This window comes from Podarcis erhardii (genome assembly GCF_964252035.2).
Source record: "Podarcis erhardii genome assembly, chromosome: 16".
Taxonomy (NCBI): Eukaryota; Metazoa; Chordata; class Lepidosauria; order Squamata; family Lacertidae; genus Podarcis; species Podarcis erhardii.
The window spans coordinates 22,004,378-22,018,030 of record NC_138514.1 but is presented as its reverse complement, the minus strand read 5'-3'; the positions used below and the strand labels follow the sequence as shown (position 1 = coordinate 22,018,030).

The window sequence follows — 13,653 nt, the reverse complement described above, 5'->3', positions numbered from 1 at the left end:
TTGCAATGCAGGAATATGCAGCTATTCTATACAGGGATCAAACTCAAAGGGATCTGTGCAGCAGCACGGCACAGTCTGTAACTTGCCACTGAATGCTGCAAGGATGCCAAGCCAGTTTCAGCCTACCTTCAGGAATGCCCTCTAGGCTCTTCTGCTCTACTGCATTATTTGCTGCAGCCTTGGTGTGCCTTATCCACACAGCCTAAAACATGGGTGTTTGGGCTATTAAGAATACAACAAGATGTCACAGCATCCAAGGAAACTGCAAAAGGCAGATAGCATAGATGTATGCATCTGGCCTGAGCTGCAAACAGCTGGTTTCTACAATGAGGAGTTATGGGCATACCTTCAGAAGCGCTGTCCTCCCAGCTGGCATCACCCTGACTGTGCAATGAAGCTCAGTTCCAGGGAGAAAAGAGAGCAGGCTGGTGTGCTAGCTCTAGTACTTAACATCACCACTGATTACTCTGCAGTGTAATTACAATTCCTGCAGATGAAGGAGATGCATTTCGCTGGCTGGGAAGAAGGAAAGCTAGACATTAGGAGGACAGAGGCGTGGAGAGGTAGACTGCCCTTAGCGCATAACTTCTCAGCGCCTTGTGCTGGCCTTTCTTCTATCTAAGAGGCAAGCAGGGGATGGACTGATTAATCAAAGTGCTGCAGGTACAAGGAGTTAGCACAACCAGCAGAGAGCTAAATAATCATTTTTGCAATGAGGATTGGCACCCAAGCAGCACCAATGGAAGATAATAGCCCAGGAGGTGGATTTGCCAGCCATTCAGCACTGTGGCAAGTAAGACTTTGTTCCCATCAAGAAACCAGACTTGTGGGTCTGAAAAACTGGTAGACTCCAGATCCACCCAGACTCTGTCCATAATCTGTCAGGTTGTGCTCTGGTTATAGCCCTGGTTCACAAGACTCTGTCCTGGTTCCTTCTTTTGCCATCCAGACTAAATCCCAGCTGCTCTCTTGACTTGCAATATCCTGTTCTGGCTTGGCCTATGCTATCACACCCCATCCCTGCTCAAGGAATGAGGCTTCCTGGAATCCAAAGACGCAAGCTCCACTATGAAGGGTGCTTTGCAAAGTGGTTTGATGAGGACAGGCTGTCAGAATTTGGCAGCAAGTTTTCATGGAAGGACATTAAGGGAGGTGGGCACAGAGATAGTGGCTGAGCACACAGTGAAAGCAATACGGTGGCTAGGAGGAGATGAAGAGGGGAGGGCAAAGAGAATGGTACAGAAGTGCTAGCTGGAAAAGATGAGACCAGAAAGGTTGTGTGTGCAGTGGAGGCTGGTCCATTTGAGCAAACAAGGCACTGCCCCACCAACCTCAGCCTGTCCTCAGTCAGCCCTCACTTGCCTGCCTCATTGCTTACAACCAGTCCAGGGAGTGGCGCTGGCTGCTGGCTTGGGTTCAGCATTGCCCTTGTGGAGCTCACAGCAGGGAGGAAGGAGGAGGCAAAGCTAGAATGCATTGGCTCTGCCTATCATTGACTCTGGCTCTACTTAGTTTTTATCTCTCTGCCATCCGCTCTACCAGTCCCAATGGGCACCAGCCATTACTGGCTGCATGCTGGCTGATAAAAGGAGAGAGAAACTACCAAAGTGGGGGAAGGAGGATGGGGGGGGGGAGGCAAGAATGCAGGAGCATAATTGACTGAGCCAGACAGAGAGGGATGGTTAGGAGAGAGGAGCAGGCACCTCACTACTCAAGAAGTACTTAAAGACGATCAAAAAGTGGCAAGGTCACAGAGTAATTCTGCCTGAGTGTACAGATGCTTCTTATGGGAATACTGCAAAAGCTGTGGGGGTGGGAGGAGAGAAACACTGTGTTGCTCCCTGTTTATGAGGAAAAGTACATCGTCAAGTCTGGCTGCTAAAGATTAGAGTTGAAGAGTGTGGAAAAGGGCAGTCTGCAAAAAAATATTAAAAATAAATAAAAATCAGAGTTGGCCATCTGCTGGCAAAAATCTGAGACTGCAACCCCAAGTGCAATCCAGGAGAGAAGGTAAGAGTCACTGCTGCTTTCAAGCTTCTGAAAGTGCAGGATTAAATCTGTAGGCCCTTTCCAGGCTATCTTGGTGGCCATAATGCATGGCTTGTCTGGATCCTGCACAACGAAGATGAAATCTTTCCCATGAGGTTGGGCATTTGTTTGCAGTGCCCGCCACAACCAGGTGGCTGTTGGATGTTTGGGAAGCACCATGCAAGGGGCTTTGACAGGTGGGTGGGACAGTCCACTCACCAGTGATCTGGTGTAATAATGATTGACAGGTGAGTTGTCTCCCCCATCCACCTGCCAAAATTGGCCCATGGGAGTGGGGGCATTTAGCAAGTAGGTGCTGAAATACACTTCTGCCCTGATGTTTTAAAAGCAGCAAATGGGTAGCCCTAGAGCAAGACTTCACTCAACACAGGCAGAGAGGCACACTCTCATGCGGGGTACCCATCTACTATGTACTGTGTGGAGGACAGATGCCCCCACACAACTATTTTAGTGTTATGTCCAAACACAGCCAGTGTAGGGAAGGGCCATCATTCATTGCTAGAACACCTCTTCTGCACGCAGAAGGTGAAGATCCCAGGTCTAGTTCCCAGAAACTCCATTTAAGATGGGCTGAAACCCTGCTGAGCCAGTGTAGCCAATACTAAGCTAGATATAATAATATAAGGCAGCTTCCTCTGTTCTAGTGGCTGATCAGAAGCAGAACAAATACAATAAAAAAATAAAAAAGACAACACTGGGAGATTTTTGTTGGTTGATGTCTTCTTTTTATCTCCTAGCTAGAAAGGCCTTCAGACTTTATCAAATGTGCCTATACAAATGCAATAAATTGTTTGAGGTAACACTTCCTTTGTATATGGCAGCTTGTGGCTGTGCTGGAGTTAGGAGAAGGTTGTTGTTGTGCATGGAACCCCACTGACAGCACACAAAATAAGCATACCCTTGAGTACTCCCCCTCCCAAAAAGCTCTGATTACTATTTACATTTATATCCCACCTTTCCTTCAATAAGCTCAATGAGGTGTACATGGTTCTCTTCCTCCACATTTTATCCTCACAACAATACTATGACAGTGAGTGACTGGCCCAGGGTCACCCAGTTCATGGCTGAGTGAGGTTTGAACTCTGGTCTCCCAGGTCCCAGTCCAGCACTCTAACCACTATACCATGCTGGTTCTATATTTAATAAATCAATCAATAATAAAGTGTTGTGGGGGTGCACTGGAGACTGGGATAACATTTGCTTGACATGGCTTTATACAAACTCTCTGCAAACAAATATGAATGAATGCTCAATAAACAGTCAGCGTTCCATAAACCTCCCTGCAAACTTTGTGCAAACAAATCAGGATAAATACTCAATAAAGAGATAATCTGGAAGCAGCCTTGGAAATCCTCCTCCCACCTCTTTCCAGAGAGGGAGACGTCATCCCTGCAAGGAAGAGACAAGTCTGGATGCTATGATTCTCTATAGTTAAAGAAAATGATTGGTGACTTAACGGTTTGTGTCTTCTTAAGATTGTATCTTCACAGTATGAGGCTAATGCATGTTCATTGCTTCGTTCAAATTATACGGGGATAATTCATATTATGGTTATTCTTCACATTACATACCACATTAGCCCTTTAAAACACACACACACACACACACACACACACACAGAGAGAGAGAATTCTTTTAAAAATTGCATCTGAAAGTGACCTTCAAGATTTTTTTCAGCAACCCAAGTCTGTAGCCAGCCTGTCGTTGGTACATATTCAGAGCTGGGAAGAGCCTCTGGTCACTTGCAAACTCTCAAAGTGGATCTATACTAGCAGTTGGTCCCATGATCTACAGCTATGGGTAGCTACTCAAGGAGATGCACTATTCCCCATGACCAGCTACTCTGTGCTCCCAACAGGTGCATCATTTCTGTTCTTTAATGCAAGAAAGCTTGAATCTCATTAAAATAGTACAAGCTTTGTTGCCATTGGTTGTGGTTGAAGCCTCCTATACAAGAGATGAGGAACCCAGAGCCTTTCAGTAGTTGTTGGGCTCCAACTTCCATCATTTCCAGTCAGCATTGCCAATGACTATGGATAATAGGAGATGAAGTCTAGCAACTCCAGAAGAGAGAAAAAAAGATTTCTAGAGCAGACTGTGTGCTTCCAAAGGACTTGAGACTTACCACATTTCCAATCTGAGGAGAAGAAAAACTGGCTAGGCTTGCTTTCGTGCCTTTGCTTGGCCTTCAGAAACCAACAAGTGAAGCTTCTCAGAGCGCAAAGATAAGCAATGTCTCTCACTGATGTATGCAAATCAAGTTGCTGTTTAAAGGTACTGTTTAAAGAGATTCTGCTTGCATGTCACCACTCAGCTGTAGTAAAAAGGGGGGAACTGCAGGGACACCAGCTGAGGAAGACACCATAGGATAGAAAAGGCAATGCTCCCTCACCCTTATATAACCTCCCAGGTCAGGAAATCTGTCCTTGCTGGTGGCTACAGACTGCCTACAGGGCAGGCCTGAAACCAGAAGCTGAGAATCCTGGGCACTCCCTTTCATTTGTTTAACTTTGGGATGTCTGGTTTTTTTAACAGAATTTGTAGCCCATTTTGAACTTTAATGTTGTATCAGGATGAAAGTATAATAGGGGATTACCTTCCATTGAAAATAGCAGCTTCAGAAGAGGGATTCTTCCTCAGGATCATGATATCTGAAGGACTATTGTATTTTAATATTTTGTTGGAAGCCACCCAGAGTGGCTGGGGAAACCCAGCCAGATGGGCGGGGTATAAATAATATGTTATTGTTATTGTTATTATTGGACTAAAGAGTTAAATGTGGTCTCCATGCCTACTCTGATGCTGTGAATTTGCAGTACCCACCACCACCACTACAACCACCATGGAAAGAGGATACAATTTGCATTTAAAACAAAACAAAACAAAACAACTGCATGTTAATGCCCATGACTTGTGGAAGCCAATTGGTAGTTCAACACACCTCAGCCTGTGTGGTGTAGAGCAGAGTAACAGATTATGCAGAGCCCTGGCTGAGTCTTGAGAGATTTTCTGCTCCCAGCAGCTAGCATCTTTCAGAGTCCTTAGTTAAGAGGAAACCTCCTCTCCCACACAGCTCAAAGTATCAAAGTGTTAATTGTTTCTAGACACAAGACAAAGCTAAACACTACTATCTACTATATAAAGTTCTTATACATGCGTACAGAGAGATCTGTTATTCCTATCGCCATGCTAGCTAACGCTGCTGTGTAAAACCCACAGCCTCTTCCCCTGAGTCTCACAGGATCAGAATCAGACCATGACAATAAACAGAATGTTGCAATTAAAGCTTGCCCTGTCTCATGGATATACCAAAAATTACATGAGTCAGTGAGTGGAGAAGGAGTCCTGTTGTATTTTATTTCTGTACAGAAAGGACCAGGAGGGATTTCTCCCAAATTTTCTGGCCTCATGCTAACATCTGGTATGCAGGCTGAGACCCTATTTGCCCACAGACTGTCTCGCCAGAGTGGTGCATGCTCTGGTTATCTCCTGCTTGGACTACTGCAATGCATTCCACATAGGGCTACCTTTGAAGGTGACCTGGAATCTGCAATTAATCCAGAATGCAGCAGCTAGACTGGTGACTGGGAATGGCTGCCAGGACCATATAACACCAGTCCTGAGAGATCGTCATTGGCTCCCAGGACATTTCCGAGCACAATTCAAAGTGTTGGTGCTGACCTTTAAACCCCTAAACGGCCTCGGTCCTGTATACCTGAAAGAGCATCTCTACCCCCATCATTCAGCCCGGACACTGAGATCCAGCGCTGAGGCCCTTCTGGCAGTTCCCTCACTGCGAGAAGTGAGGTTACAGGGAACCAAACAGAGGGCCTTCTCGGTAGTGGCGCCCGCCCTGTGGAACACCCTCCCATCAGATGTCAAGGAAATAAGCAGCTATCCTATTTTTAAAAGATACCTGAAGGCAGCCCTGTTTAGGGAAGTTTTTAATATTTAATGCTGTTTTGTTTTTAACATTTGATTGGGAGCCGCCCAGAGTGGCTGCGGAAACTCAGCCAGATGGGCGGGGTATAAATAATAAATTGTTGTTGTTGTTTTGTTGTTGTTGTTGTTGTTGTTACACATTCCATACCATTTTATACATCGATAAAGCACATTCCTCATATCCCATTAAGTTTAAATTTCCTCTCCAATCGAAGTACTCAGTTCCTCTTACCCCATTTCCTTATAAGGCACTTAACCCTGTGATAGCTCTAAAGTTACTACAGTGGGAAGCATGCGTACTGGATACCAGTTTAGACAAAAGCAGCTTCCTCATGGTCTGCTAGAATTTTATTGCAGGATTAGAATTCACCTCCAGTTACTGACCACATTCCTTCTGAGCATGCTCAGTAAATTGAAACCTTATATGGTACCATTATTTACAATTCTACTTCAAGGATAGCATCAGGACATGCAACAGGGCAAGATGTGGACTTAATGAATGCAATGCCCTAGAAACTATCATACACGTAGGCATATTCCCGGGACCAATAGGAGGGTGAATGATTCAGAAAGTCTCAACCTTGCTGGTGTTGTTTTAACAACCCTGTGCACCTGACACCCTTATCTCAGAACATCCAGACACTGGGGGTTACTTCTCAAGACATGAGACCACGTCCTGTGTAATTTAACCCATTGTTCACAATATACCAACAGTTAAATGCAAAGATGTATTTACCGTGACATCTAGTTTCGCTCTAATACAACACATTTGCATGCTAGGATCTGCAAATCAGCCTTTGTTCATGCCATGAGAACTGACTGTATGATATATATCTTTTCCAGCTGTTGAGAAGATAGTTGAGTGGTTTGGTACCCCAGGCAGTGCTGAGTATGGCAACTATCAGAGTCAGCATCTTCAGATACACAAAGAGCAAGCCAGCAGTTGCCATAGATATGCATTGAGAAGGAATCCCTTTAAACAGCTGCTGTGTGATCTGAGCTATGTGGCCAAGGGAGTCTTGCACATCCCAAAACATTGTTTCAAGAATGCAACTTGATTCTGTAGAAAATTGAAAGTGAGCGAAAAAAACAAGTAAACAACCCACGCAACATTGGGTAATATTGTGACCTTTTGCCATCCTTGAGATCTGGAAAGAGTAGCAGACCGAAGCCAGAGGAACTGAGTTAACTGCACATAGTATGATAAGCATCTGAGTAAAGCTGGAGACTATTTATAGTTATCAAGAAAGTGGTTTGAGAGAGGCTTTTCTCCCTATGTGGGCAGAGGAGGCTGATCACAAGAGCAATGTGGGGGGAAAGCCCCACCAGGAATTTTTTCTTCACCCCCAAATCCAAATTGGTGGCCCAGCAGGATTATCAACCCTTTCAGTTATATTAATTGCCTACCATTCAGAGACTCCCTAGAGCTCCCCCCCCCTTTCTCCTCTGCTAGTCAATCACAGCTGTAGGCAGCACAGCCAATCACAAGCATCACTATGGCCAGAAAATCCACCTTTCGTCTGTGTCTGGAGGGAGCTGGGACGGTAGGAGGAGGAGTCTTTTAGCCTAACCTACCTTACAGGGTTGAGTTCAGTTAGATGCCAAGCAGCTGTACTACTGCATTGTTTGAGCATCTTCAATATAGGTTCATCCACACTTCCTCTTGCCCTGCCACTCCCCCCCCCCCGCCCGCACTGAATCACAGCAAATATCAACTGGGATTCCTCTGGATTGATGTTTGCTATGATTTAGTGCTAAAGAGTGGGTTTTCTGGGGGAAAGTGGTAATGCAAAGGCAAAACCTCTCAGACCCATGCCTAGAAAGCATGAGACTAACAGAAAATGGCTCAGCCCCATGCTTTCTAGGCATGGACAAGTGTGGACAAGTCCTATATATGCAAGGGGAAAGGATGGGGAGAAAACCAAAACAAATCAGAGCTCCCTCCAGTGAGTCCGTTGACTGCCCCACCTGATCCAATGGTCACCACTCAAGCCCCTGGTATGTGGTTATCTACTGTATATATTTATCCCAGGATTTCCTTGGACCAAAATGAAAGCATTTTGCAATGTTTTGTTTTCCAAAACTGAAAGTGGGGGGAACGGGGGGGGGGTGTATGTAGTCATTACAGACAGTGTTCCTTCTTATTTATTTATTTACTTATTCCAAAAACCCTTTAGATTTCTCTCTGTCTTTCTCTGGGAGAGAGAGAAAAAACACACACCATATAATCCGTCTCCAGCCTAAGTGGGAAGCTTGTTAATGGCTGCTCGCTACACAACTGCAAAATCAATGAACAAAACTGTTATTTCAGAACCAGGAATCTGTGTTCCAGTGGCAGCTCTAAAATCCACATATACCCTCTTTATCTGGAGCGTGATGCACCTCTTTCTTTCTCTCTCTTTCTCCCTCTCTCTTCCAGATTCTCAGTTTAATTGCCTTCTTCCAAGCAGCAAAGAGCAGGGAATGCTTAGTACCGTACTTTTGGAAAGGTCAGAGGATACGATGGCTCCTACATGAATGGCTGTGTGTGATTTGTCTGCCTGCCCCAATGAGTCTCTCCTCTGTCCCAGCAAAATGGGGAGATAAATGACTACCAAGCAGCTGGGAGGGCCAACAAATGGCCCATTGAGAGTGCAGGAGGCCTCCGACGACACTCGTTCCTTCCCGAGGCAGAGCCCTGCTGTTCTTGGTTCTGCCCATTCACATCCATTCTCAGAACCTGAAATGGCCTTCTCCAAACTGCATGTCATCTGCAGCAGGAGAATTTCACTGGGAGCCTTCTGCACTGCCGACTTAGGGTACCTTCAGGCTGTCACTGTTTTGAAGAAGGAGTCCAAGCACATGCTGGAGATTCAGGTGTGCACAATTAAAATGGGTTAAAGGGCTCTGTTGTCCTAGCACAACAAATCTGCTCTTTTAAATGACTTTTTCTGATTAGGCAAATGATAAGGAAATGTACCGAAAAGTATGAACTAATTGTGCTCATTGCTGCACTGTGGACAAATGCTCAAGTAAAGACTGGATATAGTCTAACCTCCCTCCATGTAAGCTTTGTGCAAGAAAAAAGCATGCTGAATGATGAATAAACAGGTTCTCTGGAGAAGCCCTTCGATTGGCTTCATCCTACTTTTACCATCCTTGGCTGCTCTTAGAATCCTGGGAGCTGTAGTTTTCTAAAAGTGCCAAAGAGACATAGGGCACATGTATACTGTTGTTTCATGTGGGTCACAAGCTTCCTGAACCTCCATTAATTCTCCATTGTCCACAAGATGTTCTTCTTCTCCAAATCGCTGTCTTACCACACTTCTCCTTCCCTCAATCTAGCTTGGTTTTTTGTTTTTGTTTTCATAGCAGATATACTCTGAAAAAGAGAGGAGCATGAGAAAATATGGTTTGAAGGAGGAGAAAGTGTGGGAAGCTGGTGATCTGGAGGAGAATGGCTCTGGAAAATGAATGGAGGAAGCATGGATGAGCCAAGTGTCAGTCATTCTCAGCCCCTTTCTTTTAATGAATTACAGTTTGCAGGGTTCCTTACAGAAGAAAAAAAATGCTGCTGTTATTCCAGTTTAATTCAGCTGTGCAGAGATGCCCCTATGGATGCAGTCCCATATAAATGTACCTCGGAGCAAGGTCAATTGTACTCAATGGGTCTTAATCTTACTTCCAAGCAGACATACATAGGATTGTAACTACTGGCAGATCTTTTCTGTGAGTGACCCTATTAGCTCATTTAGCTCTGTGATGGGGAACCTGTAGCCCACTAGGTGCCATTGGGCTCCATCTCCCATCAACCCCAGCCACCATAGCTGTTGGTCAGGGGTGATGGGTTTTTTAGTCAAGCAATACTTTTGAGACCACATATTCCCTCCTCCCCCAGTGAGTTGATCATAGAATGATGCTCATGTGCTCTTCACAAGTCCAGTCAGATGCCCCAGGGTGATGTGGTCTGCACAAGTAAAATGCTGTTTCAACTCTATTTTCTGGCTTGTCTAAAACTTTCCTGAAATGTCATAATTCCAGCTTCAAGTACTTAATACTCTGGCAGATGGAGAGATTGATGGTGGAACTGCAAATGACCCTGCTGTCAAAACCAGGCCTGGAGTTCATGAAGTAATGGTAAAGGGTGCCACAGAGCATACTCAGAGTGCAAATCCCTCAATGTGCATATACAGCAAACAGAAACTATGTGTCCAAGATTAGCGTCGAGGGGCTTCCAGGTCCTCTTATACTCTGTAAAGCAGCCGACCCACTGATGATACCTGAGTGACTGATTCGTAGCAAGCAATAGGTTGGAGAGCTTGATAGTTATAAAGGTATGAATCACAGCAGCTATTGTTTTAGAAATTAAGCACCATCCTTAAAACACGTCCCTTTCTGTTACTTTCACAATTATAAACACAGCTTATTGCAAAAAAAAAAAAAAAACACATATGTGTACAGGCATATGCTTGTAGAATTCAAATAATGGGTTAGTAAAAACAGTTTCAGATGGCTGAAGCAAATTATTACTATTATTACAGACTAAACAGAGTATTTAAATCCTGGGGGAGACACACACATACACAGAATCTTCTGCTTGGCCCAGTTCTGCATTCCTGGGCGTGGTTTGCCTCACTGACCAATCAAGCTAGGTAGCATTTAAGCTATACAACCGAGATGGGTACTTCAAATGTCATGATGCTGATGATGTATCTCTGGACAACCCCCTCCTTTTGTTCAAAATTAAAAGGTGAGTCAAGTATATCCACCACTCGAGGCTGCCTGCTTTTCTCCACTATGCTTCAGACATCCAAAATCTCACCACCACCACCCTGCTTGCGCCTGTAAAACTCAGTCAGGAACTGAAAAGAGAGGGTTGGCAGAGAAGTGGGCCATCTGTATATAAACCACCTGCATTTCTCACAGGGCTAAGAAGTGCAAGGTAGAACAAAAAAACAAAACAAAAGCAGTCCATGTGAATTCATAGGAGGTGCCCCAGGGGTAAAAGATTGATTTGATATTAACAGATTCGTGCAGAGACTATAAAACGGTTGCACAGGGGGTGGGAGAGAGACATCAGGGCCCTGGAAACCAGCTAGATCTATAGGGAGGGGGGAGTGCCACGAAATGCAAACCTCCAATGTGCCCCACACCAGAACACATGCACAGCACATCTCCTCTTGCCACACCTGCTCCTTCTTGCACTAAACCACTTTCAAAACAAAACCAATGTCCCCGGGGCTGTGTAAAGCTCACTCTGTCTGACACTTCAACCTCACCAACTGTCTGGCACCTGCATTCTCCAACGAGCCCACACCCTGGCATCAGCCACAAAACACGACTAACAACTGCTTGGCATGCAAGTCCTTAAAAAAGAAGTGGGCATCTCTTTCTCATCTCCACCACCCTTCCCTGCCACATTCCACTGCTGATAATGAGCAGTCAAACGTGTCCACAACATTCTGCTGCAGATCCCGCCACAGCCAGCCAGCCAGCCATCCTCCGAATGGCTTTTTCACAACATCACCAGCATCCCTCCTCCACCTTTATCCCAGCAGCCTGAAATGCCCCCAAGCTCGGGGAAGCAGCAGGATTTCAGGGTTCTCGTGCACAGCGCCATTCCCAGACACCACATCATCACACAACAACCTTGCTTCAAGAAAGGGCCGGTGCCAGCCTGAAGCTACCCTTTCCCTCCCCACCAACACCGTCCAAGCTCTCCTCCCAGACACCAGGCACCTTCTCCAGCTCCATCATAAAAGAAGCAAAATGCCCTCGGGCAATAAATAAGAAGCCACGCCACACACACAAAAAGCTACCCAGCATCTGCTCCTACCTGAGGGTGGCGCTCTCTCCTTGCTTGACGGTCACGTTGTCCATCGCCTTGGGGAAGGTGGCATCTCCGCTGCGCACTGGCACTCCTGCGGGCACAAGGAAGAGGAGCCTGAGAGACAGGACGACCAGGCACCGCCAGGGCAGGACTAAGCACCCACCGACCCCCATCCTGGGCTTTCCTCAAGGCAAAGATAGGCAACGGTGGTAGTGGGAAAGAGATGAACTGAAGAGGCTCTTTGGGGGTGGAAGGCAGAGAAGAGAGACCGAGAAGGGGACGCCTGACGGACGGATTAGCAAAGTCCCCAGAGGCAATCCGAAACCGGAGATCCAAAGCTCCCAAACAGCATCTAGAAAGTGGTCCCCAGTGTTTCTTGGGTGCCGGGCGCAGGAGGTTGAGGGGAGCAGAAGAGGAGGAGGAGGAAGAGGAGGCGGCGGCTGGCACGGGGCTGAGCTCAGAGACGAGAGAGAGAGAGAGAGAGAGAGAGAGAGAGAGAGAGGGGGGGGGGGGGAGAAGGAAGGTCACGGTTCTTCTTCCCCGCCTGTTTTTCCTTCTTTTTTCCCTGATGCCACCTTAAGATTCCGTCGGGCAGGCGCTGCGCAGATCCGGCATCAAAAGTTTATAACCCAAGAAGGGAGGGCAATGCAACTCTCTCTCCCTCTCTCTTCCACCCGCTCTCTTGGGCAGGAAATAGGAAGGGAGGACCGAGAGAAGGGGGGGGGGGGGACCCAAGGATAGGGAGAGGGGCAAGTTGGGCGCTGCAAGAAAGCCTTCTCCAATGATCCTATATAAATTACAATCCGCACACACAGAATGTCACTCCAAACTTCCTTTGCGTCAAGACAGAGCTCTCCAAAGTCCAAGGAAGGTTCGCAAGGCTAGGGTTTGGGGGGACCCAGCCCGCTCCCACTGCCTGGCAGGCTCTGCAAAGGGCAAGCTTTCGCTCGCTTCTCTCCGTTTCCACCCGAGCGAGCTCCAGGTAGGGCGGCAGAGAGACAGATATTGAGAGAGGAACCCCTCGGACCAGGCTCGGCTGCCTCTCTCCAGCACTTTAAAGGACGCGGGCTGGCAGGAGTAGCGAGCGGGAACCGTTGGCAGCTGCTATTCCTCCTGCTCTCGCCGCCGCCGATTTTCTCTCCTCCTCCTCCTGCTTCTTCTTCTTCTTCGCCACCGCCGCCGCCAGTTTCAGCATCCCCGCTCCGCTCTCCCTCCTCGCCGGGAGCATCTCCTCTGAATCCCTCTCGCGCGCGCCCGCCGACATCCGAGGGTTGTCATGGCAGCGACTGACCAACACTCGGGGCTCCCCGGCACAGCCACACGCTGCACGGTGGGGCAGGAGCCGCGCATTAATCTCGGCGGCGGAGCGGAGGACAGCGGAGCGGCCGCGGGGCTGGCGGGGTTGGGCGGAGAGGAGGGGGGGGGGTAGAGAAAGCGAGGAGCTCGCCCCGCTTTTTTCTTAACCCTCCCGGAGCCAGAGCTCTGGGTCCGGCTGCGGAGGACGGGGAGTAGGCATAAGCCAGGCTTGGGCAAAGCGGGGTCCCCCCACCCCCACGGCTGTGCTGCTGCCATCGCGCTCAGTGCTGCAGCACCGGCAACATGCACCAAGCTGGGACATGCAGTAGCAGCAGCAATAGCAATACACACACACCGCTTCCAGGAGTCAGGAGGCTGGGAGGCAGAATGGGAAACCCAGAGACACTATTGGGATTGGCTAGCTTAAAACAAAAATGCAGAGAGGCAGTCATGGGGCCACACAAGACTCTGCTTCAGACTAAGAGAGGAGTAGGAAGTTATTTCTACTCAGCCAGACCCTTGGTCAACCTAGCTCAGCATTGCCTGCTCTGACTGGC

At 47.4% G+C, this 13,653-nt stretch overlaps 1 protein-coding gene across 5 annotated transcripts in view; it reads right to left on the bottom strand.

The window, feature by feature from the left end:
• The window catches only part of OPCML (opioid binding protein/cell adhesion molecule like), a 760,205-nt gene that overhangs the window by 344,266 nt on the left and 402,286 nt on the right, over positions 1-13,653 (bottom strand). For 3 of the 5 annotated variants that reach the window (XM_081843175.1, XM_081843174.1, XM_081843177.1), the window contains one exon: positions 11,807-11,891. In XM_081843175.1, coding sequence (XP_081699301.1) covers positions 11,807-11,891 — 85 coding nt within the window. Of the gene's footprint in view, positions 1-11,806; positions 13,175-13,653 lie in introns of those variants that run through there. The other 2 variants (XM_081843173.1, XM_081843176.1) reach the window with 2 other exon arrangements.